We start from the raw sequence: 27169 nt of genomic DNA on the forward strand, positions 1-27169 counted from the left end.
TTAGTAGTAGTGTAAGTGCTAACAGTTTCCAGTAACGAGCTTACATTTTAGGACAAAACCACCCAATTTTGTGATTTTTATGCCAAAAACAGTAAAATTTTCCTTCGGTAATAATTTGCCTAAACTTTTTGAGTTATAACTTTTTTGAATCGGCGGGAGAATTAATGCAAATTTTGGTGAGCTTCCAGCTCTAAATATTTTCTAAAAAAATGTAACGCTTGTATGCAAATTTCAAATTTGTAGTTTTCAGCACGTGCTAGAGAGAATTTGAATAAAAGCCTGGTTGGTAGGGCACTGGGCCCATGTTCAAGAGTTCGTATGCTCGATCCCCGCCGGTCAAAGACTCCCATGTTGTAAATGGTGACTGATGCTCATTAAATCAATCGAGTTGCAAAGTCCTCCATGTTCCCATAACAAATCAATACCTCTGGGGGTACTGATCCAGGAGTTTCCTTGTCTTCTTGATTGGTTCAAAATTACAAGGCTACGGAGTTGAACAATAGTAGTCGAATTGGGTTGGCTGTTCAACGACGGACATAAAATATAATAAAAAAATTCCGTGAACTTGAGAGTCTAAGAAAAATTCGGAATAGTTCTCGTCTATAAATATTCAAATGCAAAAACAAATGTGTCAAATCTGAAGGATGAAAAGAACTCCAGACTATAAATTTTATCAAACCAATGTGGAATTACGATTTCTATCATTAAAATGAAACATTACACTTTTTAGGTCAAAAGTACTCACTTTTAGTTGGTTTGCCATCAAATTCATTTACTTTTGCACTGTAACTATTTTATACCTGTGTTTTATAGGGAAAAATTTACTAAAACTTGTTTCGGCAATGAATTTAATAAATTAGTGGTCTAAATTAAATTTAAGGTTTGATAAAAGTTAGTTTTACCGTTTCTTTTAATTGATGATTGTAGAGCCGAAATTGTTTGCTGGGCTAACAAATTGCTTCAGTGGACTAGCGTTTGGATCTTAAATTCAAATTTGTAATTAGGTCAGAATATCGTTAAAGCGTTTTAACGGTAAGGCTAACAAAAGTTTATTCGGTTAACACAGTGCTAACGTTTTCTTACAATAAATTAATGTTTGGAAGCAAATATCAGACTTTTGTTTTCTAGACCATAAATGAGCAAACATTTGTTCTGAATTTAACTTATTTTGGTATTTGGATTAACGAAAACTTTTGTTGAGCTCATGATTCCTTAGACCAAGTTAATGTTTAGGGGGAAAATTCAAGCTTTTCATTTCTAGATCAAAAGTAAGCTTATACTTGATTTGGTCGCACCTTTTTTTTAGTTGAAGTACTAATGGTGATTTTTCTCAGACTAACGTATTATTACGTTTGAAATAAGTGAGTATAAGTTCAAATTTGTCGTTTTGAAGTCAGAAATTAGCTTAATATTTTTTTTTATCGTAAAATTTTTTTTTACGGATGAACTACCGAAAAGTGATTGATATTTTCATCGCAACGACTTGATTTCGAGTTAACGATTCCATAATTAGTGGTCTATCGTTTTTAGGAAAAATTTAACTTTCACGGTTAAAAAAGGTAGAAATTCTATTAATTGAACTTCAGCCCAACAGAGTTGGGTTTGAAATCAATCTATGGTATTTTAGTGTTGAAAAGCGACGGTACACAACTATGAATTGTTAAAAGTATGGATTTTTTTTAAAAATTTGTTCTATCTTGCAATTAATGAAAGAATTAAAGGAATCTTTTGTCTCTGATTTTGACTGATACTCAAGGAGTTCAAATTCCATCAATTCATGGTTGAAAAAATCACGTCGAAGGAGAATTCCTTAACAGTAACAGATTCTTTTACAGTTAATATATACATGTATATTTTGCCCTTCCCAAAATTTTTACACAACGTTCTTTAAAATTCAGTATGCTTAACTTAATTTTTATTATTTTTATTGTTTAAATAAATTTTTATTGCCTTAGATTATTTCTAATACGAATTTTTTTATATAAAAAATAGATAATTTACACGGAAAAAAAAAGTTTGTAAAATGTTGCTTTTAAATGTCTTAATAGCATTTTTTTGAATCTATTGATATTGGTCACTAACTCATTAGGTTTAAGGAAAAAGTATCTGCTAAGAGATTATAGTCTGCCAGGCTACCAACTGAAATTTTAATTTTCAGCTCTACTTTTTAGTTGGAGTGAACATTTAGGCGTATTCTGATTCGAAAATCTATCAAATTCAATGCTTATGTAGTGCAGCGTATCTGCTACCACAAAATATAATTCCCATTCACTAGTATATAAGACATGTTAACTCGATTTTATGATGGGGTACCTTTTCACAGATGAAGATTGACATTGTCGATATCTACTCTCCCCCACACTTTTAATTTAAATACATCGCACAAGTTTATATGAAAGCAACAGGAAATTTTCGTATTTTTTTCCAGCTTTGCTCTTCATTCACCGTAACAACATTTTAAATAGACTGTATTGTCGTTTCTTTTTTAATCATTTACAAATCAATATAAATGATGATGCATCAAAAACACACATATCGATCTATAGTCAAGAGATTTATACGAAAATGTAATTCATTGTTTTACAATATTTTAAACATAAAATTTTAATACGGTAACAGTAGGGGAGAGTGGGGTCAATTGTAACAGGGTACGATTGTAACAGAGCAAAAATTTCGAGTGTCGGGTTCTAGATTTGGTTCCTAGGTGGTGCACAAGGTGTATTTAACAAATCTACATGTACACCCCTGATGGCAACCATTTTTATGTACTTTTGAAAGAGTTAAATCACAAAAGATATTTTCACGTCACGCAAGTACTTTTTTTGGTATTATTATATTTTATTGTAACAAAGTAATTTTGTTTAAGCAAATAAAAATTAGTAACCGAATATGTAAGTGGACACCTTAATTAACATTTCAATAAAAAAAAGATTAGTTTTGCTAATTAACTAGCATTGTTTTTAACAAATGAAGCTGAAATGGCGTCTTGGGGACAATTGTAACAGCTGAAAATAAATAATTTTATGTTTACAAACCATTACTTAACTCTTTAAGAACCACCAATAGTTTCCTATATCATTTATATTATGTTGCATGTGCATTATTTCATTTGTCACCTTTCACAGCATAAATTAAAATTTTTAACCACTTAAAGTTTAACCCTTTAGGTCTCTGCTCATCATTATTTTGACTCCTAAAATATCATTACTATTTTGATCAATAAAAAAATATATCACAACTATGATAATATGTATAATTAACTATGTTTTAGTTGAATTTATGGACTGTTACAATTGACCCCGTAAGTGGGGACAATTGTAACAAGTGCACGACTGTCAAAAATTGTTAATAACTGATATAATAACATTTAAAATAAGGTATTTATTTCTTTTTCTAGTAGAGGATAGTCTACTTTACTCGTCTGTCAATTAATACTAATAATATATTGGATTTTTTGTTAGTTAAAAATAGTTAAGTAAAAAATGTTACAATTGACCCCACTCTCCCCTACTGTTTGTATTAAACTTCAAACAGTGTAATGGTTTTAATTGAGCTATAAGTATCAGATTATAAATTTTTAATTGTTTCAGCATGGCTAGTTTGTTAATAGACAATTAATTTTTTATCTTTTACATTGTTGCATAAAAATTCTGTCACAGACGAATAACTAAGCAAATGTTTTACAAGCATATTCTGAATTAATTACAGTAATTATTATTTATAGTTAGACAATACTTTTAGCAGAGAAGTCAATGATCGCAATTAATAATACAGTCAAACCCCATTATAGTGAACATGGTTTATCGGGGAACTCCCGGGTTCGCTCCCGTGCCTTCCTATACACATATAATATTATTTTTTGTGGAATGAAAGGAAGAGAGGCATAATATGAACTTTTTTCTGTCTTCGACTGATTTTTTTGTTCTTCATTTTTTGGTAATTTTAAAATTTTTACATAAAATACATCTACAGATTTTCTAAACCATCTGTTTTACTGGAATGTAGCCATAATATCTTGTTTGCTTTTTCTATCTCAGTTCCCAATCCGTAAATAAAGGCCATCCCTAAAATTTTTGTACGCAAGACGGCGAGCAATAAAAAATAAAAGTTAACACATTTTTTGGGACTACATATTTTTTTTAAAAAAAACTTTTTTGTACCATAAACCGGGGCGAGTCTACCCATTTTTTCAGTTTGTCAACTTTCAAGTGGTCAAACTTTTGTAAATATTAAAGAAAAAAGTCTTTTAATAGGTGTTTCGGAATCGCTATTTATCCCTCATTAAAGCTGTGAAATCGATTTTAGAAAAATATTAACAGTTACGCTGCTACTGTATATTTTTATAGAACTGCTGACAAATCTCTCGTATGGGGCGAGTCTACCCATTCTACTAAAATGATTGTTAACATTGTAAATAATCAAATTTTACTATTAAATTGTTATTTTAGTTACTATATGGGATATTTATGAAGTAATATTCATAACTTTATTATATATTCCATTTTTTTATTCATAAAATAACACAAATTGAGTATTTGATCGATTATCACATTTTGATCACAGTTTTGTTTTTATAATCATTAACATTATAAAATAACATTTTTTTCTGATTATTGTTGATAAAAATAAATTCAAATTAATATAAATTTACAATTATCTTGAATTGTTATTTGTTTGGCTTTTATCCTTTGGATAGCTTTTTCCATCTCAGGTGGCATTTTTTTGTAACATTTAAGTCCATTTGTTTTGCGAATATAATTTCGAACCATCTGTAATAATAAATAATAATTTATTTAACTTGCATTAAATAAAAAAAGCTAATTTTGTAACATAAAAATTGAAAAAATAGGTAAAATAAACATATTTTATATTTACATTTATATTTAACCTATAAATTTTCTTATTAATGATAAATTTATCAATGCAGAATTGAAATAATATACTCAAATTCATTTAAAATGACTTAATTTTAATATAAACAAAGTTCTAAATTATATTATTATGCTTTATTAAAACTAAATACGAATGGGTAGACTCGCCCCGTGAATTCTGGCTTTTTGTTTACAACAGCAAAACTTACATTCTTTTTGGTTTTTTTCATATAAAATTAATGTAATCTTAGTCTTAGATAAGTTTATCACTAAACCAAAGTGAAAATAGTAATAATAATAATATACTTACGGAGCACTAACTAAAAGTTTGCTAATTTTCAATGCAAATCTCTCAAAAGACGTTTGAACTGGTCGGTTAAAAAGACACCAAATTAATAAAAACGGATCAAACTACTACAGCGCCATCTTCCTTAGAGTCTGAACTAAGTCCTCCGTCGGTAAAAATTTTTTTATTTGCAATTTAAAATAGTGAAAATTAAATAAAACTAAAATGGGTAGACTCGCCCCTGGATGGGTAGACTCGCCCCGGTTTACGGTATTTCTTTTAATGGGTCATTTATTTAAATAATGTGTAATAAATGGATGCAGTTCGGAAAAACTAGTTAAAACTGCTTGCAGTACGGATATAGTGAACAGAAATTTCGGTCCCTTGAAGGATTACTGTTTGACTGTATTTACTGACTTTATTAGATATATGATAGTTAAATTAATTGAGCTTTGATTAAACGGTCAAGATTATGAAGTACACAGAATGTCTCTACAACATCATCCTCTCTTACAAATCGTGCTTTATATTACTTTTCTAGCTGATTTTTAACTACTGGAAAAACGCTACCTACGATACTACTTTAAAGTTTTATGTAATTATCATTGAAATTTATAAAGCTTACTAAAAATTATAAATACCTTAAGCAGTTGAAGCGATTTATTCTAACTGCCGACACCACGAACAATAGAGCGAATGGCGATGTAAAAGCAATCGTGAAGAAGTTACAACTTCGCAGTTGAAATTTTTTTTCCTGTTTCAGTTTTTTCGCGAACAGAATTTACTTTCTTGCATTGGCTAAAAATGATATTTTGTGTAATATTTAATGCATTTTTTTCCTTCATAAATTAATGTTTGTTTAATAATAATATGGAATAGACTTTCACAAAGAAGTGGCGCTGGATGAAAAATAATGAAATAGGTGGTAATTTTAAAAGTTCGTTGTTAGATTGAAAATTATTTAATCTCAGTCCCGCAGTGGACGACTGATCGTTAGGAGACGGTTCACAGTAGATCACCGAAGTCAAGACTCACTGGGTGGGTGACAAATTGGATCATTCTGCGTAGAGACCGAGGGAGTGCGGTATTGGTCTCCGTTAAACTGCTCTACCTTAAAGTGCTCTACTTCGCGTGCAGGCCGTTGGCTACCGAAGCGGGAATGCCATTCCCTATGCAGAGGATTAAAGTTATGATTATATGTCTTCGGATCATCCTCTGGTATGTTTCTCAGACCGTCACCAATAGCCCATTATGTAGCTCTAGTGCGACGTAAATGAACTACAACTATTTAGTTCCATATAATATTATCTCTAATATTAGAATATAGGATTCGGGAGTCTAGCGTTTTTTAGCACGTTCTGTATTATATTGCCTCTTTCTAATGTAAGATAACATTTTGCTACCTTAGTATCATTCTCTGATTTCTCACAATGAGCTAACATTGGAAGGCAAATTTTAAAGTTGCGGTTTCTGTGTTACAAAAATTTTACCCAATGATGGCAAAAATACTTCTCTTATTCCTCAACAGATGGTGCTATTGCTATCACTGCAGTATGCTGAGTGTTAATAGTTTAAGTACTCCTTGCAGTCAGGCTAACTGTGGGACGTTTTCGTGGTTTTCCTCTCCATGAAATGCAAATGCGGGGTAGTTCCTTCAAAAAGACCTCCACTCAGGCAAATTTCGCCCAGTACTTGATTGATCCAGGAGTTCCCTTGTCTTCTGGATTGGGTTCAAAATGACAAGGCGACTGAGTTGAACATTAGTAGCCTTAAACCGAAAATTGGGTTGGCTGAATAGCAACGGTTATAAAATAATTTATAAATAATGGTTTAAAAAATCTTCTTTAGATTAAGATTTATATACATATTATTTTGCTTAATATAAGTCCTTATATTTTGATTTTCTCTTTTTGACTTACGTGATTATGCATGATGTATCAAAATTCTTCTCGTAGCCTAGTAAAATCTCTAACTAGTGGGCTGCGCCCCCTGCTCGCTAACGCTCGTCGACCCCCGAAAATTGCTACGCAATCTTATATGGTTTGCATCGCAAACCAAGCTCGCTTCTCTCGCTACTAACTTAGGTACATTGCTAATGCACAAAATTCTAAGAATTCAAAACAATCATTCAAATCCATATAAAAACTTTTTTTTTTAAAAAAATTACATCTTTTTAGCAAATACTTAATCATTACAATAAATTTGAATTCAAATAAATGACATGTAATTCGTTAAACCTATTAGAAATGTGCTATAGTATAATTCGTGATATAAATCAAAAATCGTCAAATAAATTCGTAATATATAAAATAAATTCGTGAAAAAAAGCGCTTTCGACAAAATACTAAAATAGAGATCTATCGACAAAAACTACTCACTTCTGCCTAGCTTAATAGTATAAGATTGATGCCACAGCTGATGCTCTCTGGTTATTTCAGTTTCCGTTTTTAAAAGCGCTATATGTTGAGCCACCTCAGCTAGATTTGGCATGTGACATTTTTAGCGGCAATCATTGATAGATTCGCCGTGTAAGAGAAATAGTAACGTAAACAAAACAAAGCAAACGTTGCCACCGGCGGAAAAGAAATACAGCCAAAACTTGGGAGCCACGTAAGAGAATTATATATATTAGATTTTATTTCTTCACTGTTGGCAGGTATGTTTTGCATTCATGTGATTGATCATTGCTTTGAAAGTATATACATTTATTTTGCATCTGCTGTGAATTCCTTGGCTAAGTTTGGCGCTCACTTTGAAGAGCTTCTCCCAAATATTTTAGTTCTTCTGCAAAGGAGCCTCCTGGATTGTGATGATGAAGTGAGAGACAGAGCAACCTACTATTTAAATATCCTAAATCAGAACCAAAAAGGAATTTACTCCCAATTCATCTTTAATGGTACATCTCTTTTGTTTATTAAATTTATAAATAAAGCTATAAAAACTTAATTTTTTAGTCCAAAATCAACTATTGCAGAGATGGTTTCCAAATAGAAAATATGTAAAGTTTCCTAATTATCCAGGGTTGTCGCTCCACAGGGGAAATACAGGGAATTTTAAAAATCACCTGAAATAACAGGAAATTTTGATTTTTTTTCTTTACAATTTTGGAAAAGACAGGGAATAAAAAAATAAAAACATTTTAAGCAAAAAATAAAAAAATAATTTTATTTATAAAATTTTTTAATTTATAAAAAAATAAAAAAATTTTAAGCAAAGAGAACAATAAATGAAGCAAATTTTGTTATATACATAATAATTGGAAAAAAAAAGAAGCAAAACGAAAACAAATAAAGAAAATGTAAACGAGGACGAAATGCATAATGAAGGACAAAATCAAAAACTGTTAAACACTATCAAGATTACATAAAAAGGTCAGGTTTAATTAAAATTTTAATAAGGAGTCGCTTTCTGCTAGAAAATTCATTACGTTAATTAATTTAGAGTTTAATGTTTTATTTGTAAGAAAGTTTTTTTGCCAAATATGTAAATTATTAATGTTTGAAAGTCGTGTATACCATGATATTGTGTAAAGACAAGTTGATAAGTAATGCTCTGGTGTACCTGGTTGACCACAAGTACAAAGGTTTGTATCCGAGATATGAAGGTAATGAAAGAAAGAAGGAAAATGGCCGTGACCTGTTAGGAACCAGATGACTTGTTTAATTAGAATTGAACTAAAGTAGTTGACATTATTGATGATGTTAAACAGAAGTCTTCCTCTATCGAAATTATTCCATTGGTTTTGCCAATTACTAGATAAATATTTTTTAAGAGATTGTTTCAGGTGTGAAACAGGGAGAGGAAAGGAATAATTTTTAGTGCTCTGTGTTGCTTTTTTGGCCAATTCGTCTGCTCTTTCATTACCTTCTTTATTGTTATGCGCTTTAATCCAAGAGATTTGAATCGCGGTGTCCATTAGTGCATGTTGCATGTCTTTGGTTATGAGGTTAGTTGATCCTGCGTCTTTAATTGATGTTATTGAGGCTTTAGAGTCTGACCAGATTATGTAATTTATTTGTCTGTTAAAGTTTGAGTTATTTTTGATGTGTTTTACACATTCTAATATTGCCAATTGTTCAGCCTGAAAAATAGAGTTGTTAATATCAGATGTGAAGGTTTGTGAATGAGCATTGTTAAGAAATGCGAATGCAGTGCCTGTTTCAGTTTTGGAACCGTCTGTGAAGAAGTTGGTATCTTTTCTAAAGTCGTAGTTACCTTGCTCAGTTAAAGAGATTTTGTTTTTTATATAATAAGATGGGTGATAAATTGGCACTTTTAATTTATTTTCATAGTCCTGATGATTATAACTTATCTGATGGAAGAATGCATTTTTTTAAAATTTGAGTTAATGTTGTTGAGCATGACAAGTGCATAATCTGGTCTGGAAGGGGGGGGGGATATTTGTTAGAACATGAAGAGCTGCCGTGGGGGTAGAGTGGTATGCCCTGGTCATATTTAAAAGGAATTTGCGTTGAATCGAAATTAAGGTTCTAGATATCCAGGGTGAGATATTTTTTGCCCAAATATTGCAACCGTGTGCTAGAGAGGGGACTATTACTGTGTTATAAATGAGTTTTCTTGCTTTTTGATTTATTCCCCAAGATTTATTATTGATTTTGTAAAGAGAATTGAGAAGAGTGTTTGCCTTTTCTTTAAGGATATTGACATGAGGACCCCAATTCAATTTTTTATCGAATACAACTCCAAGGTACCTAAAATGATTTGTTTGCTTAATTTTTTCGTTGTTAATTTTGAAGATTGCACCCCTGTTAGAGTTGTAAAAATGTATATAGGCTGTTTTATCAATTGAAAGAGTTAAAGAATTGTTGGTGATCCAATTGTGAATACTATTTAGAGTTAGAATCGATACTTGCTCTAACTACCTCCTAGAGTTGGCATATGTAAGAATTATCAAGTCGTCTTCAAAGGCTTGTATTATGGAATTTTCAAACTGCATTTTCAAAAGGTTATTAATTACTAAATTCCACCGCAGTCGGTCCTATGCAAGACCCTTGTGGGCAGCCTTTTTGAATTGTTTTTGTAACATATCCCCAAATTGTTGCTAAGATGGCTTGCCTGTTCGTATTGATGCTTTCTATTATAAAACAAAGATTGGATGGGACTTGGTACATTGACAATTCTCTATTAATTAGATCATACTGGATATTGTCAAATGCCCCTTTGATGTCGAGCGATATTGCGGCGACGTGTTTGTGATTATTTTTTAAAAGTGGTAGGTTATCTTCGAAATTTTCTAGAGCTATACTGACCGATTTACCAAATCTAAAACCGTATTGTAAATCAGACAATGCGTTGAGTTTCTCTAAATGAAAAGTTAGTCTCTTAACGATTAATTTCTCTAGGAATTTACCCAAACAAGGAAGTAGTGTTATAGGACGATATGAAGATAAGACATTGGGATTTTTGCCTCTTTTAAGAAAAAGTAAAACTTGCCCTTTTTTGAAATGGTCAAGGAAGACTTCCAGAGTGAGACATTTGTTGAAAAAATTTAGGATAAGTGGACCGGAAAACATTAATAAGTTTTTTACAATTATATAATCAATGCCATCTATGCCTGGTGCTTTTTTGTTGTTTAGTGTTCTAAGAAGACGTTGAAGTTCATTGTGGTTGAAGGGAGAATCTGGATTTTTATTTTGATAGCTGTATTTGTTTTGTTGGATGACATTGTCATACGGGAAAAGATTATGAAGAACATTCTTGGCCTCTTCTATTGGACAGTTAGTGTCATAAATCTGAGTTAAGATGGTCGGATAGGAGTTTGCTTTAAAAGATGACTTATAATGAGCTCCATGGGGATTTTTAATGCTTTCACAGAGATATTGCCAACTATTGTACTTTGCTTTGATAATTAGTTTTTTGTATTGTGCTCTTTTTTGCTTGTAAATAGCTTTATATTTTTTTAATTTCTTCATCAAAATTTGATCCCTGAAAACGTCTTTTGATTGCTTGTAATTCTTTTTTGTGGATTGAAAGTTGTGCTGTCCACCAAGAAGTGTTTGTAGGACGATTGAAAAGTTTAAGTTTGTAGGAGTTTTTGCAGCTTAAGAAAATTTTACTAATGAGATTATTTGTAAAAATATTAAGATCCATAGGATTTTGTACGTTGTCCAGTTCAATGTTTAGATCTGGAATAAAGTTCGAGAAATGTTTTTTAAATTTATTATGATTTCCAAACTTAGTTTTAAACCTTGTGAAAGAGGAGAACGTGTACTTGTTATTGATTTGTAATAAGATATATTTGTGGTCTGAATTACTTTCTATATCCAGAACATTCCAATTAGAAAAAGTTAAAATATCTATGTTATTTGTAAGAGTAAGATCTGGAAAAGATGAGGTTAAAGATGTCACGAAAGTCGGTAATGCTGGTTGTGAATTTAAGATTTTTAAGTTGTTGGATATGATAAAATCTAACAATACTTCTCCCCTTGCGTCGTTGTTTCAATAACCCCAGAAGCTGTGATGTGAACTGAAGTCTCCACAAATTATTGTTGGATAATTGTAGAAGTTTTTGTTACTGTAGTAAATTAGATCTTTCATTAGATTCAAGTCTGTGTCTTATGGAGAATTATAAAATGAGATTAGGATCAAGGGTGAATTATTTGAAGAGTTTATTGATATCGAAACAGAATCTTGAAGAGAATCTATCTGTAGGGGGCTTATTGATTTATTGGGTATAAAAATGCCGGATTTTCCGTTTACTGAAGAAAATAATTTCCAGGAACTTGGATATCCAATTATGGAATCGTTTGGTTTGTATAGTTCCTGAAAACAGATTATGTCAATGTCAAGATCAACAACAGATTTTTGCAATAAAAAGATGGCGGCTTTGCTTCTTTGAAGATTTATCTGTAATATATTAAGTTTATAAAGGTCGGTAGAGATTGTGAATTATTTAATATCATTAACGTAGGGATTATCCATTAGGTAAATTTAGAAAGAAGTTCACAAATAATATATAAATTATATTGGGAAGCTTAAAAGAGAAAGAATAAGAGAAAAGAAGAGGGAAAAAAATATATCTATATAAAAAAATGAAGTTATTTTTTCTTTCTCCTTAAAAAAAAAGAAAGAGTTAAAATAGTGAAAAAAGTTACAGTGGATTAAATTATAGAAAAATAAGATGGGTAAACATTGTAAAAATGAAATGTGAAATACAAAAACAAAAATATAAAAAGTAAAAGTTTGAAGAATGAAAAATCAGTGTTTGACCTATTGGCCGGAGCGTAGTTGTTTGAGTCTTTTGAGATAACAGGGACAGGTAGGCGAGGAAGCGGCATGAGCACAGTTGAAGTTGGTTCCCTCATCATAGTTCGAATCACTACAATTTCGACAGAATTCATCTTTGGACGTACACTGGTTCGCTGTGTGTCCATTTACGCCGCAGCGGGCACAGGTACTGACATTGTACTCACAATTATTTTGGTGATGACCAATTACTTGGCACTTTCTGCATCGAAGAAGGATGATACGTTTCTTGATGAAGAATTTCTGAAGACCAGCATAGAAAGTCTGTTGCTTCAGTAGTCTTTGAGATAGGCGATGGGTAGCTCGGATGACTAGATGCTGCTTATCCTGTTCCTTTTTGTGCGGGATGGATTTGTCAAATTTGATAGTGTCATAGTTTTCGTTGTAATCTCCATTGGTTTTAATGATTTCAATGATTTCCTCATTTGTGAAGCTCGTTGGTGTGTTCAATAAAATTAACGAAGTGAGCCTTGTTTCTTCATCCTTGTAATGGAGGCCTGATTCTTTAATTGATTGTATAGCATTTTCTTTTCGCGAATGACTGAGGAACTTTAGTTCAACAAGTTTTTCATTTCGGTGTAATTTTTTAATAGGTAGTTTTGGTGCGGAATTTCCTAACTTTTGCAGTATATCCTTAGTAGATACATTTTCTGTAGATTCTATTACTATAGGTTTTGGTGGTTTACTCTGTATGGTTTTGTCAGTGGTTGTAGAAGTTGTAGATTTAAGGTCATCGATTTTTTGATTGATCTTAGTTGTCTTTCTATAGTGCTCAGATTCGTGTTTGCTGTAGTATCCGGTTTGGCAATATTAAAAAATAAGTATTTTAGTCTTGAAAAGTAGCTAAGGCCATCCAATCTTGGAGTGGTTGGAAGACAGAAGTTTTTTTGTTTATTTCGGTAGTTCAGACTATTCTCAATCTGTTGGAAGAGCTGATCCAGTTCTTTATTATCCAGGATAGTTGGGTCCGAAAGTGGAGATTCTTTTACGTCGGTAACAGTTTCAGCATCAGATTCATCATGCGAATGAACACTGTTTGGTGATGAGGAATGGTTAGTCGATTGTTGCGTACCATTTCTTGGAGCTCCAAAATTGGCACTGTTGTCTAAAATACGTTGAGATGAACATGATGAGGTGAAAATGTCCCTATTTGAGATTCTTGATTGCAAGCGAGTATTGCGTCCCGGTGTGTTCATGTCATTGGCAGAAAGCCCTTCTTTGGCCATATTATATTGGGTAAGTTTAGGTATAAAAAGTTTAAAGTAAAGTTAGAAAAAGAGAAAAAGTGGCAGTGGCAAGTCCGATTCCGACCCCCGCGAACTCTTTCAGATGTTGAAACACTGTAGTGAGGTGTGGAACCGATGTTCCATTGTAATTATTTATACAAAAAGCTGCACTAGTAAAGATTAACTTAAAAATGAGTTAAATGTATAAACTCTAATTAATGTTGAAAAGAATAACAATAAAATGCTTAGGTTGAGTTGAGTGATGTAGAAGCATGTGATAAGATACAATAAATTAAACATTGTTGGATGCAAGACATATTGAGCGCGAAAATACATTTGAACAAGAATTTAAATTTTTATGCATCAGTTTGACATTTGGCCAGAGATAAAAACTTAAGACGATATTAAATGATATGGGGCATAGGCGGTCGCTATATCGAGATTAACTAGCTAATATAAATAAAATGAATGTTGTTCTAAACGTGATTGAGCGCTTCGGCAAATGGTATGGCCAGGGAATGTCATTAAAACAAGTTATTGAAGCCCAACAAATTTCTTCTGATGTACTGGAAATAGGAGAAAGAAATTCTCTGGCTTTCTCTTTCTGTACATTGCTGAGAAGCTGCCCTTTATATTTTGGGTGCAATAGATAAGCAAGAGGGTGCCAAGTATAATGAAAAATAATACATGCCAAAAGTTATTATGAAGAAGTAAAAAGAAAAATACATTGTATATTTGTAAAAAAGCATTTATTTGAGGATTCTAAAATGAAAAGAAGTCAAAAACTTTAAATCTTTTAAAAATTATTACCCTTATATTAATTATTAATATTTTTAAAATTATTGGTCTAACAATTCATTTCGGCATGCTGTTTGTCCGTAGCGTATAATGGCACCCATCACGGTGACATATTTGATGAAATATTTGGGGGTCTGCATGTGCGTATACTGAGCAGAATTAGTTGAGTTGTTTGCATTTAAAGTATTTAATTTTTTATTCTTTTTATCAAAATATATCGATTACTTCTTTTTTTAAAAATTGTCATTTAAAATTTTTTGATAAACTAACTGAATTATTTTCAATTTTATAATAAATAATTTAGATTTTTTATTAAATCTAATTATGAAAATATAAACAAAAGTATGTTGGACAAGTTAATAAAAAAAAAACTATTTATTACATAACTGGAAAACCATTCTATTAAAAATACAAAATTTATTTCGAATGCATTCTGATTATTTGAAATTCAAAGAATTACAGTTAAGTAATAAATAGTTATTTTTATCTTTTTTAAGCAAACCTGATAATATCGCTTTGTTCATATTTTCATAATTAAAATCAATGACAATTTAAATTTATTATGAATAAAAAAAATTTAGTTATTGAAACATATTTACTACAGCTTTTTTTTAAAAAAAAATAATCCTCATGTTTTAATTAAAAATATTAAACATCGATTCATTTTTTTGTTCTTACAAATTTTAAGTTTTTTTTTTTAAAAAATGATTTAAATTGAAAAATAACTTATAAATTGAATAAAATATTCAAAATAGTTATCCACTTGCAAAATAATATTTGATAAAATTCAATCTCCTCAGCTGGGATACGAACCCCCCGACCTCTCTTGTATAACGTGAACAGACTAGCATTTACACTTCAAACCATAATGAGTTGGAAAGTTTGTTTGTTTAAGAGTAACTGAAACTATATTGGGGCATATTTTAACCTAGGGGGCAGAGCTGTCAGCGAAATTTTACCCTGTCTAAGGTTTTCAACTATGCTCTTTAAATGTTCCAAATGATTACAATAGCAAGGTAATGAAAGTGCTCCCTTTTATTGCTCATTAACGCATTTCTTTTCAGGCTTATCAGTTTCTATTGTTGGTCAGGAAAAAGCTTTGCATCAGTACACGTTAGAACCTTCAGAATTGCCCTTCGATATCAAAATCATCGTGCTCCTGGCAACTCAACTTCTGATAGAAGATAAGAAAGCTGGTAAGTTTCTTTTGACTAGAATTTAAGTGTATGTATTATGTGTAAGTGCATGCAGGGTATCTGCGCACCTGGAAAGTCATGAGAAATCATGGACACTCATGAAGTTCGTTATTGAACAAATTTTGTCATCAAATGTCATGATTTTAACTATTTTTTAAAGAAAAATCATGGAAAGTCGTGGTTTTCGGTCTCCGAAAAATCTAATTTTTGAAATGGAATTTACCCCCAGCCCCTACATTTTTATGGTGTTGTGAATATCTGAATTTGCAACAAAATCCCTACAAACAGTCATATTTTATTAAAATATAAAATGTTTTATCATGTTCTTTAAAAAATATGGTGTTCTTTCAACAACAAAAAAATAAAAGCAAAAAGATTTTTGGAGCGAATTATCTTTTAAACTTCTGTGAATTCAGAATCTTAGTCATTATTTAATTTTTTTTATGTTATCAATTCAAAATTATAACTGAAGCAAGCAAGTAATTGCCGAATTTTTTTAAATTTTTTATTCCGAAATGCGAGCAGAAAATTTTAAGTCTTTCTTTTCCTTCCGATGAACAAGAAAACTATCTTTAGAATATAATTATGCAGAGAAAAAAAAAATTATTTGCTTTTGTATTTTTTGCAACTATTTTATTGCTTCAACTCTTTCTTTACTCTGTGCTTTAAATTTAAAATCTATAAGTATGAGGATGCAGAGTATAACAGTTTTGGTTATACCTACCATTTCAATTAATGTTATTATAATGCTTTTTTAAATTCATTGTTGCGTTTTTGTCGGAAAAAATAGTAACGTTAAGTCATCTAAAATTCTTCGAATTAGTCATGGAAAGTCATGAATTTGAAAGTCTAAAATTGTTGCTTTGTTATTATATGATATTGTTGATACTGAAAGAAAACACAAATAATTAAGATCAAAAGGATAAAACTTCTTTGAAAAAAACGCGCTAAGAAGCAGCAGAAATTTCAGAAAAAAGTATCAATACAAAACAAATGAAATAAAATAAAAATATGACCACCGAAGCCGACGTCTTCAGGGGTACCGGCCCCGGTAGCCATTAAAAACAAAACCATTTCTATTTGAGGGAGAAGCAAAAGCTTAAAATATCTCCCTCAGTACCCCGATGGTTTTGTATAGAGGTCCAGGAAAAACAAGATACATTCAAAAGAATAAACAAATTACGAAAAGAAAATCAATAAAAATCATCAGAAAATTAAAAACTCACAGTCACAGGTCAAGAATCAACTTCAAAAGCGGAGGAAAAGAAAACACTAAAAACTGAAAAACAACGCCCCCTATAATAATGCGCAGTAAAAGTTTAAAAATGACATGAAAAGGTCAGGAGAAGGAGATATGTAGATAAATTAATAGAATGCTTAACTGGGGCTGCTCAGTTAAGACTAGAATTGCGCCCTGTTAAAAGAAAAAATATATAAAAACTTAAAAACCATCAATCATTTTTTTAATTAAAAAATTAACAATTTTTTAATAAACTTTTACTGCGCATTATTATAGGGGGCGTTGTTTTCCAGTTTTTAGTGTTTTCTTTTCCTCCGCTTTTGAAGTTGATTCTTGACCTGTGACTGTGAGTTTTTAATTTTCTGATGATTTTTATTGATTTTCTTTTCGTAATTTGTTTATTCTTTTGAATGTATCTTGTTTTTCCTGGACCTCTATACAAAACCATCGGGGTACTGAGGGAGATATTTTAAGCTTTTGCTTCTCCCTCAAATAGAAATGGTTTTGTTTTTAATGGCTACCGGGGCCGGTACCCCCTGAAGACGTCGGCTTCGGTGGTCATATTTTTATTTTATTTCATTTGTTTTGTAATGATATTGTTGATTTGTTATTTTCAGATGTTTTCATCTTGAGAAGTCCAAAGATAAAGTTGCTGCTTCACGTCAAGATATATTTGCAGGTGAGGTATTTATCCTTATCTTTATTTAGTTTAACACTATTTTTTGAAGCTCTTGCTCCAAGAAAAATAAAGCCGCCTTACATTTTATACTGCATGTGAAACATTCTCCGGTTAATCCGACATTTGTGCCCTTCTTCATTATTGAATTATTTTTTCCACTGCAAGCGATGCTGAAAAAGTCAGTTAATTTGTGTTTCAATAACAATTAATAGTTCTGCATACAGCCCATAGTGTTCCAGCATTCAAGGTTTCAAGGCCAAAATTAGTATTTCGATAAAATTTGTTTCAAAATTTGGGGTTTTTATGTGCAGGTAAATTGAATTCATACTTGAAATTTTGAAATACACTAAAAATACGCAGAAAAACAAACAAAATGGCGGCAGAAATATGGCGAGCAAAAATAAAAAATAATAATATAGTACTTTTCAATAATTAAATATAGCAATGAAAATATAATAATTTTCGTAATTTTATATTATGAATAAAAAGCAAATTATATTTCCGAAGTAATATTACAAAATAGCGCAAAAACATGAGAAAAAAAACATAATTTTAGCTTTTCGGTATATTGCTGCGCAATACGGGCGAAATGGGGCAGGTTTTTTCGAACGAAGAAGCATCAAAGAACACAAGAAAATAAAGTTTAGCTAATTATCTCGCGGAACTTTTTGGAACTAAGTTTCAAAAGTCATTCAAACATTGTAAAATGTCAAATGATAAGATATAAACTATGAGTTTGTTAAGAGTATTAACTAATCCAACAAATTGAAACACTGTACTATAATTTCAGACTAATTACTCTGATAAAAATGTAACAGAAAGGTGAAATTCCTATATATATTTCTGAAATAAAAATTTAAAAGTTACATTTAAAAAAAAATTTAACATATTTTTCATTACATTGTACTCTTGTCGGTCCATAAAGTAAATTATAATGTTTGAAATGATTATGAGTACTTAATTTGGGCAACATTAAAACTGCCTACACATATTTTAGTTGAAAATTAATTTTTGACTTTTGGCCACAGTCTTCTGGCCCACAGTGCAGCCTGATGTTTATTTTGGTAGCCTACTGTTTTGTAGGAAAATAGCTCTCTAGTTTGTTTTCCAGATAAAAATTGTGCTTTTCTGGAACATCTGGAGTATGCATAGTTTCTAAGCTCAATTTAAATTGTTCTTTTCAATTTTCAATTTTCATTGTACTTTTTAAAGGAATATTTCAGCTAACCAATTGGTTTATTGTGATTTTTTTTAAATGTATATTAATATGGTATGGATATATATGCTATGGGTATATATGACAATTTAAAACTTGAGAAATAATAAAAAATGACATTTTTGAAATCTCAATGAAAAGTGGTAATAACTGCTTTTATAAGTCATTTAGATTTACGATAACATCAGTAAAAACTCGTGAAAAAGCTATTATTTAAAATCACGGAAGAAAGCGTAGTAATGACTATTTGAAAAAATCTTTCATATTAACGATGAAGCTTACAAAGAAAGTGTCGTGGAAAAATATTATTTAAATGTGTGATTCAACTTTAGGATTAATAAATATTATCACATTAAAAATTTCAAGACTTTTAAAACTTTGCGAAAATACGCTGCTATAATTATGGAATAATCCAGAGATATTCGATGAAATCGACAGAAGTAAATCGCGTCAAAAATGAACAATCAAATATGCGATAGATGACTGACTAGTCAAAAAATCGTATTAAACGTTTCGGGATTTTAAAAAATGTATGGACATAGGTAGATGTAACTGACGAAAGAAGGATCGAAACGTCACTTGGATTTACGATGAATTTTTTTTAAAGCTAGTTTAGAAATGATTAGTAAAATTTAAAGTTCGTGTATCGTACTACCGTGTTAAAAATATTGGGTTTCTTTAAACCGTGCAGAAATCCATACAATGACCACACAAAAGTGATCTAGAAATAAAATAAGATTTACTATAGAATCTGTGAAAATTGAGCTCGTCAAAATGTGATAACTCAAAAAGAGCAATATAAAATTTTCAATATTTTGTTTAAAACATTTTGGAAGAAAAATTTTTTTTTTTGCATACCTGCCAAGTCTCAGGTTTGAAGACTCCTGTACTTCATGACTGTTTCCTGTTTACCCGTATATTCTCAAATTTCTCCTTATTTGTAGAAGAAATTTTTTTTAAAAAAAATTGGCCATAAAATATCGGCTGGTGGAAGAATACTTGTCTCATTCCTCAACAGATAGTGCTATTTCCAGTACTGCAGTATGTTGAGTGTTAATACTTAAAGCAGTTAAAAATAATGGTTTAAAAAATCTTCTTTTGATTAATATTTACCTACATAATTTTTTTACTTCACTAAATGTAAGTGTTTATATTATTTCTAATTTTGAATTTCTCTTTTTGACTTACATGACTATGCATAATGTATCAAAACTTTACTCATAGCCTAAAAAATGTAGCTAGCAAAATCTCCGTTATTTTATTTCTCCAATGTTGGCAGGTATGATTGTGCTCAAATGCTTTCGCAGGCTGCACCTAAGCAGTCTGTTGGCCGCAGATTGTGCACCCCTTTGGAAAAATCTATTAACCTTTGCCAATACTTTTCAATTCATTCAAATGCTCGCAAATCCCCTGAGCCGCAATGGCTCAAGTGATAGAGCGTTCGCCTTCCAATAAGGTGAACCGGGTTCGAATCTCAGTCGAAACGAACTCCACATCCGGCTTGCACTGACCACAGTGCTGACGTGAAATTTCGTCGGAGGTAGACGGATCGTGGGTTAGAGTCCCCTTGCCATCACGCTAACCGTGGTAAGTTCTCGTGGTCTTCATCTCCATGTAACGCAAACGCGGGTTAGTTCCATCAAAAAGTCCACGAAGGCAAATTTCTCCCTATACTTGATCCAGGAGTTCCCTTGTCTTCTGGACTGGGTTCAAAATTACAAGGTTACGTAGTTGAACATTAGCAGTCGTAAGCCCACACATTGGGTCGGCTATTCAACGACGGCTATAAAAAAATGCTCACAAATAAGGATTTTAATTGATAAAATAATGACTTACTTCCACTTAATTAAGTAAGCGCTCTTCAAAATAAGAGTTAACTTAAAATCGTCTCTGATATTTTTAATTTGATATTTTCAGATCAATTGTCAGCAGTTCCGGAACTCTTTTCATTGAACTTGGGTCCATTGTTTAAATCTTCGCTTCCTATTGAACTTACTGAATCCGAGACTGAGTTTGTTGTTAGATGCATTAAACACACATTCACTAATCACATTGTGTTGCAGGTAAGAAACAATTTTTTTTCTAGTTGAACCTCAATCAGTCATTTCTCCTAGGATCATTCACTGCAAACAATAGAAAGTTTATACTGAATACAGAAAATTCCTCATTGTTTCAAAGCAATTGCAAATATTCATTGTTACTAATGGTATTGGATCTGTACTTTACCAGTTTCTGCAATACAACAAGTTTTATCAACTGATGCATCAACACCAAATGTGATGTGTGAGGAATATTCACCAAATTATTAGTTTTTAGCTATTGGTATAATTTCTGACCCCGTGGCAGATTCGTGGCGGCATTGTCGCAGAACAATACCGAATTCTTGCAGAGAGATTTTTTCCCTTGTAAAGTTAAAAAAATTTCTTTTTCTCAGAAATTTTTAAAAGATTTTTTTCTTTCTTCAGAATTATATTTTAAAGATACCTTTCTCGTGCATCTGAGTGAGGGGGAGGGAGTGCTTATGATTTTTTTATTCTCATTTGAGAATAATGAAGTAAAAAATTTAGTTTTCTTTTCTGCTGAATTCTATTTTTATGCATTTATTACTATTGATTTTCACATTCTTTTTGAAAACCAATATTTTTAATACGATATAGTTTTTTACAACTACTGAATCTCACAATGAAAACACGCATTTCGTAACCTCTTTTTGGAGAGTCCGATTTGCGTGATTTCGCCGTTGATCTTCTTTTCATTTTTTGTAGTTTTAGCTACGGATATCACAATATTTTTAATAAGATATTCAAAATGCAAAAAAGGAAATAATTAATGTGTCTTCCTCTTACAAAATGCGAGAATATTGCCCATAATATTAGAATAAAAATAGTATTTCATATACAGTTTGAAAAAAATTTTTATTTTATCCGAAAAGTTCTTTTTTCTTTGAAGTTGACGCTTCTGTTACTTTAAATCAGTAACATGTGTATTAAAAGTACCTAGCAGAAAGATGTTGTAGAAAGCCGAAAAAAATTCTGCCACAGGGATTTGGGAGCTATAGATGTAAAACTCTGATAGTCTCATAAACTGTCTCAACAGCTCCTTTTAATGTAATAAGAATATCATTTGTTATGGGACTATAGTGTATCTACCACTACACAAAAACAAAATTACAATTCACTAGTATATACATCTCATCTTTAGCTTCATGCTCCTGATCTCAGTGTTCCACCTCATCGATCCACATCTCATGATGAAGAGGTAAAGAGCCATCTCGGCCTCGGGCACCCCGACAAACCGACAAGACAAGACATGTTAACTCGATTCTATGTTGTGGTATCTTATCATAGATGAAGGTTGACATTTTTAATAACTCCTCTCCCCACATGGGTGACCTTCGGACAAGGTGCGAACACGTCTACATTGACAGAAACTCCCACTTCGATTTGAACACGCCTACTTCGACGGAAGGTCCGCTTTGAACAGTTGACTTGTGACTGTGACATTATCCACTTCCTAATGCTGTTGCTAGTCTGTCTCTATCACTCACAGCATCGGCCTGTATCAATACCTCCTAGATGGGAAGAAAGCCGAAGGACGCAAAACGATGACTCATACAGTTAGGCCCAGATTCGCTGATCACTTCTGACGATGACGGGTTTTTTTTTCTTCCGTTTCTCGACACTTTTTCATTACTCTTCTACTAATTTTTACTTGCTACAAATTATTATATATATTTTTTTTTGTCTAGATTAAGTGTTCTTAAATTGTGTAAAAATGCTTACTATATTTGTTTTCAGAAATGATTAACAATAAAAATAAAGCAACTCTAACAAAAATAACTGATGTGTGAATGAAAAAAATATATTTTTAAGCATTAAATACCAGTTTTATTTTATAAATTGGAAAATTTTATCTAGCTTTTTGTTATAAAATGTATGGATTAAAAACAAAGAAATATATTTTTAAAGGGATTTTGCACATTTATTATTATTATAGTTTTGACATAAAACTAAGAAGGGATCTAATTTTTATAATACGATACTTAAATTTTTAGTAGATGATTATTTCGGATTTTAATGATTATGTTTTGCATGTTATTAGAACTAGAAATTGTATCTAAACAATGACATAAAATGAGCTTAGGAAAATTCAGAAAATCAAATGCAGTCTTCAAACAAGGTTTAGATAGAAAAAAAAACATATCAAAAGCATGATTATAATTTGTATTTTTTTCCTGTGGAAGTGTGATTGTTAGAAGTGATAAATTAAAATAAAGTAAGCAACCTTAGATACAAATATTTTATTAAGTAGTAAATTCAAAAATAATAAATAAAAATGTAAACACAAATTTTACTGAAATATGTTAAACTTTGAGTAACATTTAAAAAAGTATAATTTTTACCCATCACAACCTTAGATAACAAATATTTTATTAAGTAGCAAATTCAAAAAATGATTAATGAAATGTAAGCACAAATTTTACTGAAATATGTTAAACTTTGAGTAACATTTAAAAAAGTATAATTTTTACCCATCAAAATCTTACGTAACAAATATTTTATTAAGTAGCAAATTCAAAAAATGATAAATAAAATGTAAACACAAATTTTACTGAAATATGTTAAACTTTGAGTAACATTTAAAAAAGTATAATTTTTACCTATTATTAACTTAGATTTTTAGTGGATTTCATAAGTGTTTTTAATTTTCTTTCTTTAGCTTTTGAATGGGAGGCATAACAAATGCTATCATTTTTCAATTTACAATAGTTATTTAATAAGATGTTTACAAATTTCTTTACAATACAATGAATGACAACATCTGAAGAATGTTCATTATCACAATAATCAAAATTTAAGTGTTTCTCTTCATCATTCAATACAGCTTTGATTATGTTTAAAGAGATAATTCTCTGATTATGAACTTTTAAAAAATTTTCTTCAAATTCAGTTGAAATAATTACATAAGAGTTCAACCAATAGTTATAACTTCCTCCACAGGGTACTTTAGTCCACCACGATCTTGATGGTGAATCAAAATGTTATTTTCATGATAAAGAATTTCTTCATCTCTTGTCAGAGGCGTATCTAGAGAAAATGGCGCCTATGGCAATCCTCCCTATCGACGCCCTTCTTAAAATATTTTTATTACTTTCTATTGTTTAACACTTATCTATTATTTCTGTACACACCAGCATATATATATGTATGTGTGTGTAATACAGTACTGAAGCACGTTTGATTTGCTAGTTACCAAGGATTTGCTCGAAAATGGATATGCGCGAAGTGATATTATACTGGATAAGTTCATAATTAATAAAGTTGATATTTAATTATACAATTTTAATGATTTTAGAAAAAAACATTTATTTAAGAGGGGAAAAAAGAGAGAAAGAAACATGAATTGCCATTTTGCACATATTTTTAGCCAAGGAATTGCCAGAAATGCATTTGCACATGGTAGAAATTATATAAATTAACCAAGAAGTTTTTAATAAACTTATTTATAATAACATACAATTAAATCAATGATTTCACATTGAATTTTATTACTTCAGTTGAGTATCCATTGTTTTTTATCAAATTTTTAAAGAGTTTGCCTATTTTTTTTTGGATAAATAAACATTATTTTATGTTCTATTTAATTCTATTCATTTAATTAAAAATGGATTTAAATAGATAGATTGCATACCTGCCAACTTTTACGCATTTGGCGTAAAATTTGATTTCTATATTTAAAGTGGTAGTAAAATGTAAGTTTTCTATATTATCCTTGCATTTATAAACATAATTTTAAATCTTTTTAACCACCACTATTTTTTAAAAAAAATAAGGACAGATAATAATATTTAATACTGTCATGATAGTCTGGATAAGCTGTTTTAAAATACAGCGTATGTTTCTGAATAAAAATGTAATTTAAATTCCATTTTACTACCACAAGGGAAAATCCTCCTCCAAAGGATTAAAAGTTGGCAGGTATGAGATTATAATTCTAAACATTAGAAGCATTTTAGAAAATTATAATTCTAAAGTAATTAGTTTATTTATATTAAAATCACTTCTTTTATCGTTTAAATCATCAAAGCAGATATTTTCTTCCTTTATACTACCCAAATCTAAAAAATTATAATTAATATTATCATCTTGATTACAAAACAAGATTAATTCCTCCGGGTAAATATTATTCAAAAAAATTGCGTAACCTTGAAAATTAAATCGTCAATAAATCTAAACTAAACTCAGTGGCGCGACAGCCCATAGAGGGCCGAAGCCTACTGTGCCCATCTCAGTTAACTTGACCTTGGGCTCTGGGGTGCAGGAGCAGTTGTTCCGGTTAGGTGGTCAGTCGGACGCAAATCCCCCCAGTGTTTAGTTCCCAAGCATGCTTGGTACTCATTTATCGACCCACTGAAGGAATGAAAGGTCGAGCAATAAATTTAAAAACATGTTTAATATTAAGAGCATGATTTTTTTCTTCATAATAGTGCCAAAATAAGTTATGTAAGAAAGATGAAAAATTGGATCCTTGTGGTAGTCCATCAATTTGAATAAAAATTATATTTATTGTAAAGGTAGTTATTAAAAAGACAAAAATTAATTTGAATTTTCCAATGATCAAAATCACAATGAAGGATATTTTTAAAATCATAGTAATAATTCAAAAAGACATCTTTTAGTTTAGAAAGGGGAAAAGATCCTGGAAATCAAAAGTCGCAATAGATTTTGTTATCTTTCATATATTCAAAACTCGGGTGATTATTAGTGATAATTCAAGAAATACCTTCTTTAATAATACTGATAATAATTAATATTAAAGTAGTTAGAGAAATTGGAAACCACTATGTACATATTTTTGAGCCATTGTGCTTCACATTTTTAAAGGAAAATAAAGGCACTAAAAGTATAGACATTTTAGTTTCGTTTCGCATTTTCTTTTCTCTTTTAGGATAATAAAACTTTTTTTAAAATCGTATTGTAGACTTAAGACTATTTAAAAGAATTAAATATTTAATTAAAAGTTTGTGTATTTAAATTAAAAATTCTTCGCTTTAATTCTTGTTTGTTCATTTTATACACATAAGTCCGAAGGTGGTTGGAATCCATCAAGTAAATTAGAAAAAGAATTACCTTTGATAATCCTAATTATTAGTATCAGATAATCATGTATTATTGCAATTTTAATGGTTCGATAGGGAAACGTTAAATCTTTTATTTTCAATTGCTAAATATTGCTATAAAATTGTGACTTACTTTATTTTTCTTTAAACCCATAGAAATAAGCTAAAAAAATTAGTGCATACAGTAACGTGCTCAATAAAATCAAATGTGAAAACGTAAACATACTTTCCCTTAATAAACACATTTTTCATCGAATTTAGGTTTTTGATCTTCAAAATATTCCCCAAATGCTTATACTAGAAAGCAGGTCGAAATTCTGTGCATCGTAATGATGCTCCTCCTCCCCCTAATATATTTCCCTTAAATTTAAACTAAATAAAATATTATTTTTATGTAAAGAAACGAAAGTACAATAATAACTGGAAACACATTTAGAAAATCTGCACTAATATTAAAATGTTAAAAACACACATTAATTTTTCTTGTTCATATTTGTCACACAATTTTCGCATATTTCACAAAGTAAATAAATAAATAAAATGAAGGATAAAAACTTAGTTTCTAAGAAGAAATATTCTGAATTAATATAATAAATACGAACTGTTTTACAACAATCTTATTTTTCCAAATATAGCCATGGCTACTGTACCAAGGGTATTGTTAAAAAAATCCGTAAGAGATATGATTAAAAAAAAATTGCTAAATGAATTCCCCCCCCCCCAAAAAAAAATTTATTATTTTGAGCGGGCATAAAATGTTTTTTAAAGGAAGGTAATGTAATATTATTATTAAATATTTTGAATAGTTCGGAGAAGTTTCTATAATTACGGTTTATTAAAACCAAAGTAGGCTGTTATGTGACCAAATTACTACGTTAAACCTTAGTTAATAAAAATGTCGTTTCTTAAATTTTACACTCAAGCGGCAATTAGGTGAAAATATAAAAAAAAAGATAGAGACGAAATGCATGTTTACAGAAAAAATAATTTAAAATTCATATGATCAAATTTAATCCAAACACATAGATCGACAAATACATAATTATTGATAAAGTAAATTTTGCCTTAGCTGTTATTCGTTTAAACATTTAATGATGCACACACATTTTTCTAAAATTTAAATATTGTCTGGGGTGATAGGTAAGTTTAGAATTTTTAGCGGTTAAAAATTTAACCAATCGAGAAACTTTACATTAAAATGCAAATTCAGTTTACAAGCAGCAAATAATTAATATTTAAAATAAAGGATTTAACCATCGATATTTTTTTTT

The 27169-nt window shown here is 30.4% G+C and overlaps 1 protein-coding gene across 1 annotated transcript in view; it reads left to right on the forward strand.

Moving 5' to 3' along the window:
- The window catches only part of LOC147808294 (coatomer subunit gamma-2-like), a 44459-nt gene that overhangs the window by 4557 nt on the left and 12733 nt on the right, over positions 1–27169 (forward strand). Inside the window, exons 3-6 of the mRNA XM_087166976.1 lie at positions 7937–8053; positions 15512–15643; positions 17501–17562; positions 20696–20841. Of these exons, the coding sequence (XP_087023102.1) occupies positions 7937–8053; positions 15512–15643; positions 17501–17562; positions 20696–20731 (347 nt within the window). The 3' untranslated portion in view covers positions 20732–20841. The remainder of the gene's footprint in view (positions 1–7936; positions 8054–15511; positions 15644–17500; positions 17563–20695; positions 20842–27169) is intronic.

Source organism: Parasteatoda tepidariorum, chromosome 6 (genome assembly GCF_982258835.1).
Source record: "Parasteatoda tepidariorum strain Cologne lab strain chromosome 6, Ptep-v5.0, whole genome shotgun sequence".
In the NCBI taxonomy this organism is placed as follows: Eukaryota; Metazoa; Arthropoda; class Arachnida; order Araneae; family Theridiidae; genus Parasteatoda; species Parasteatoda tepidariorum.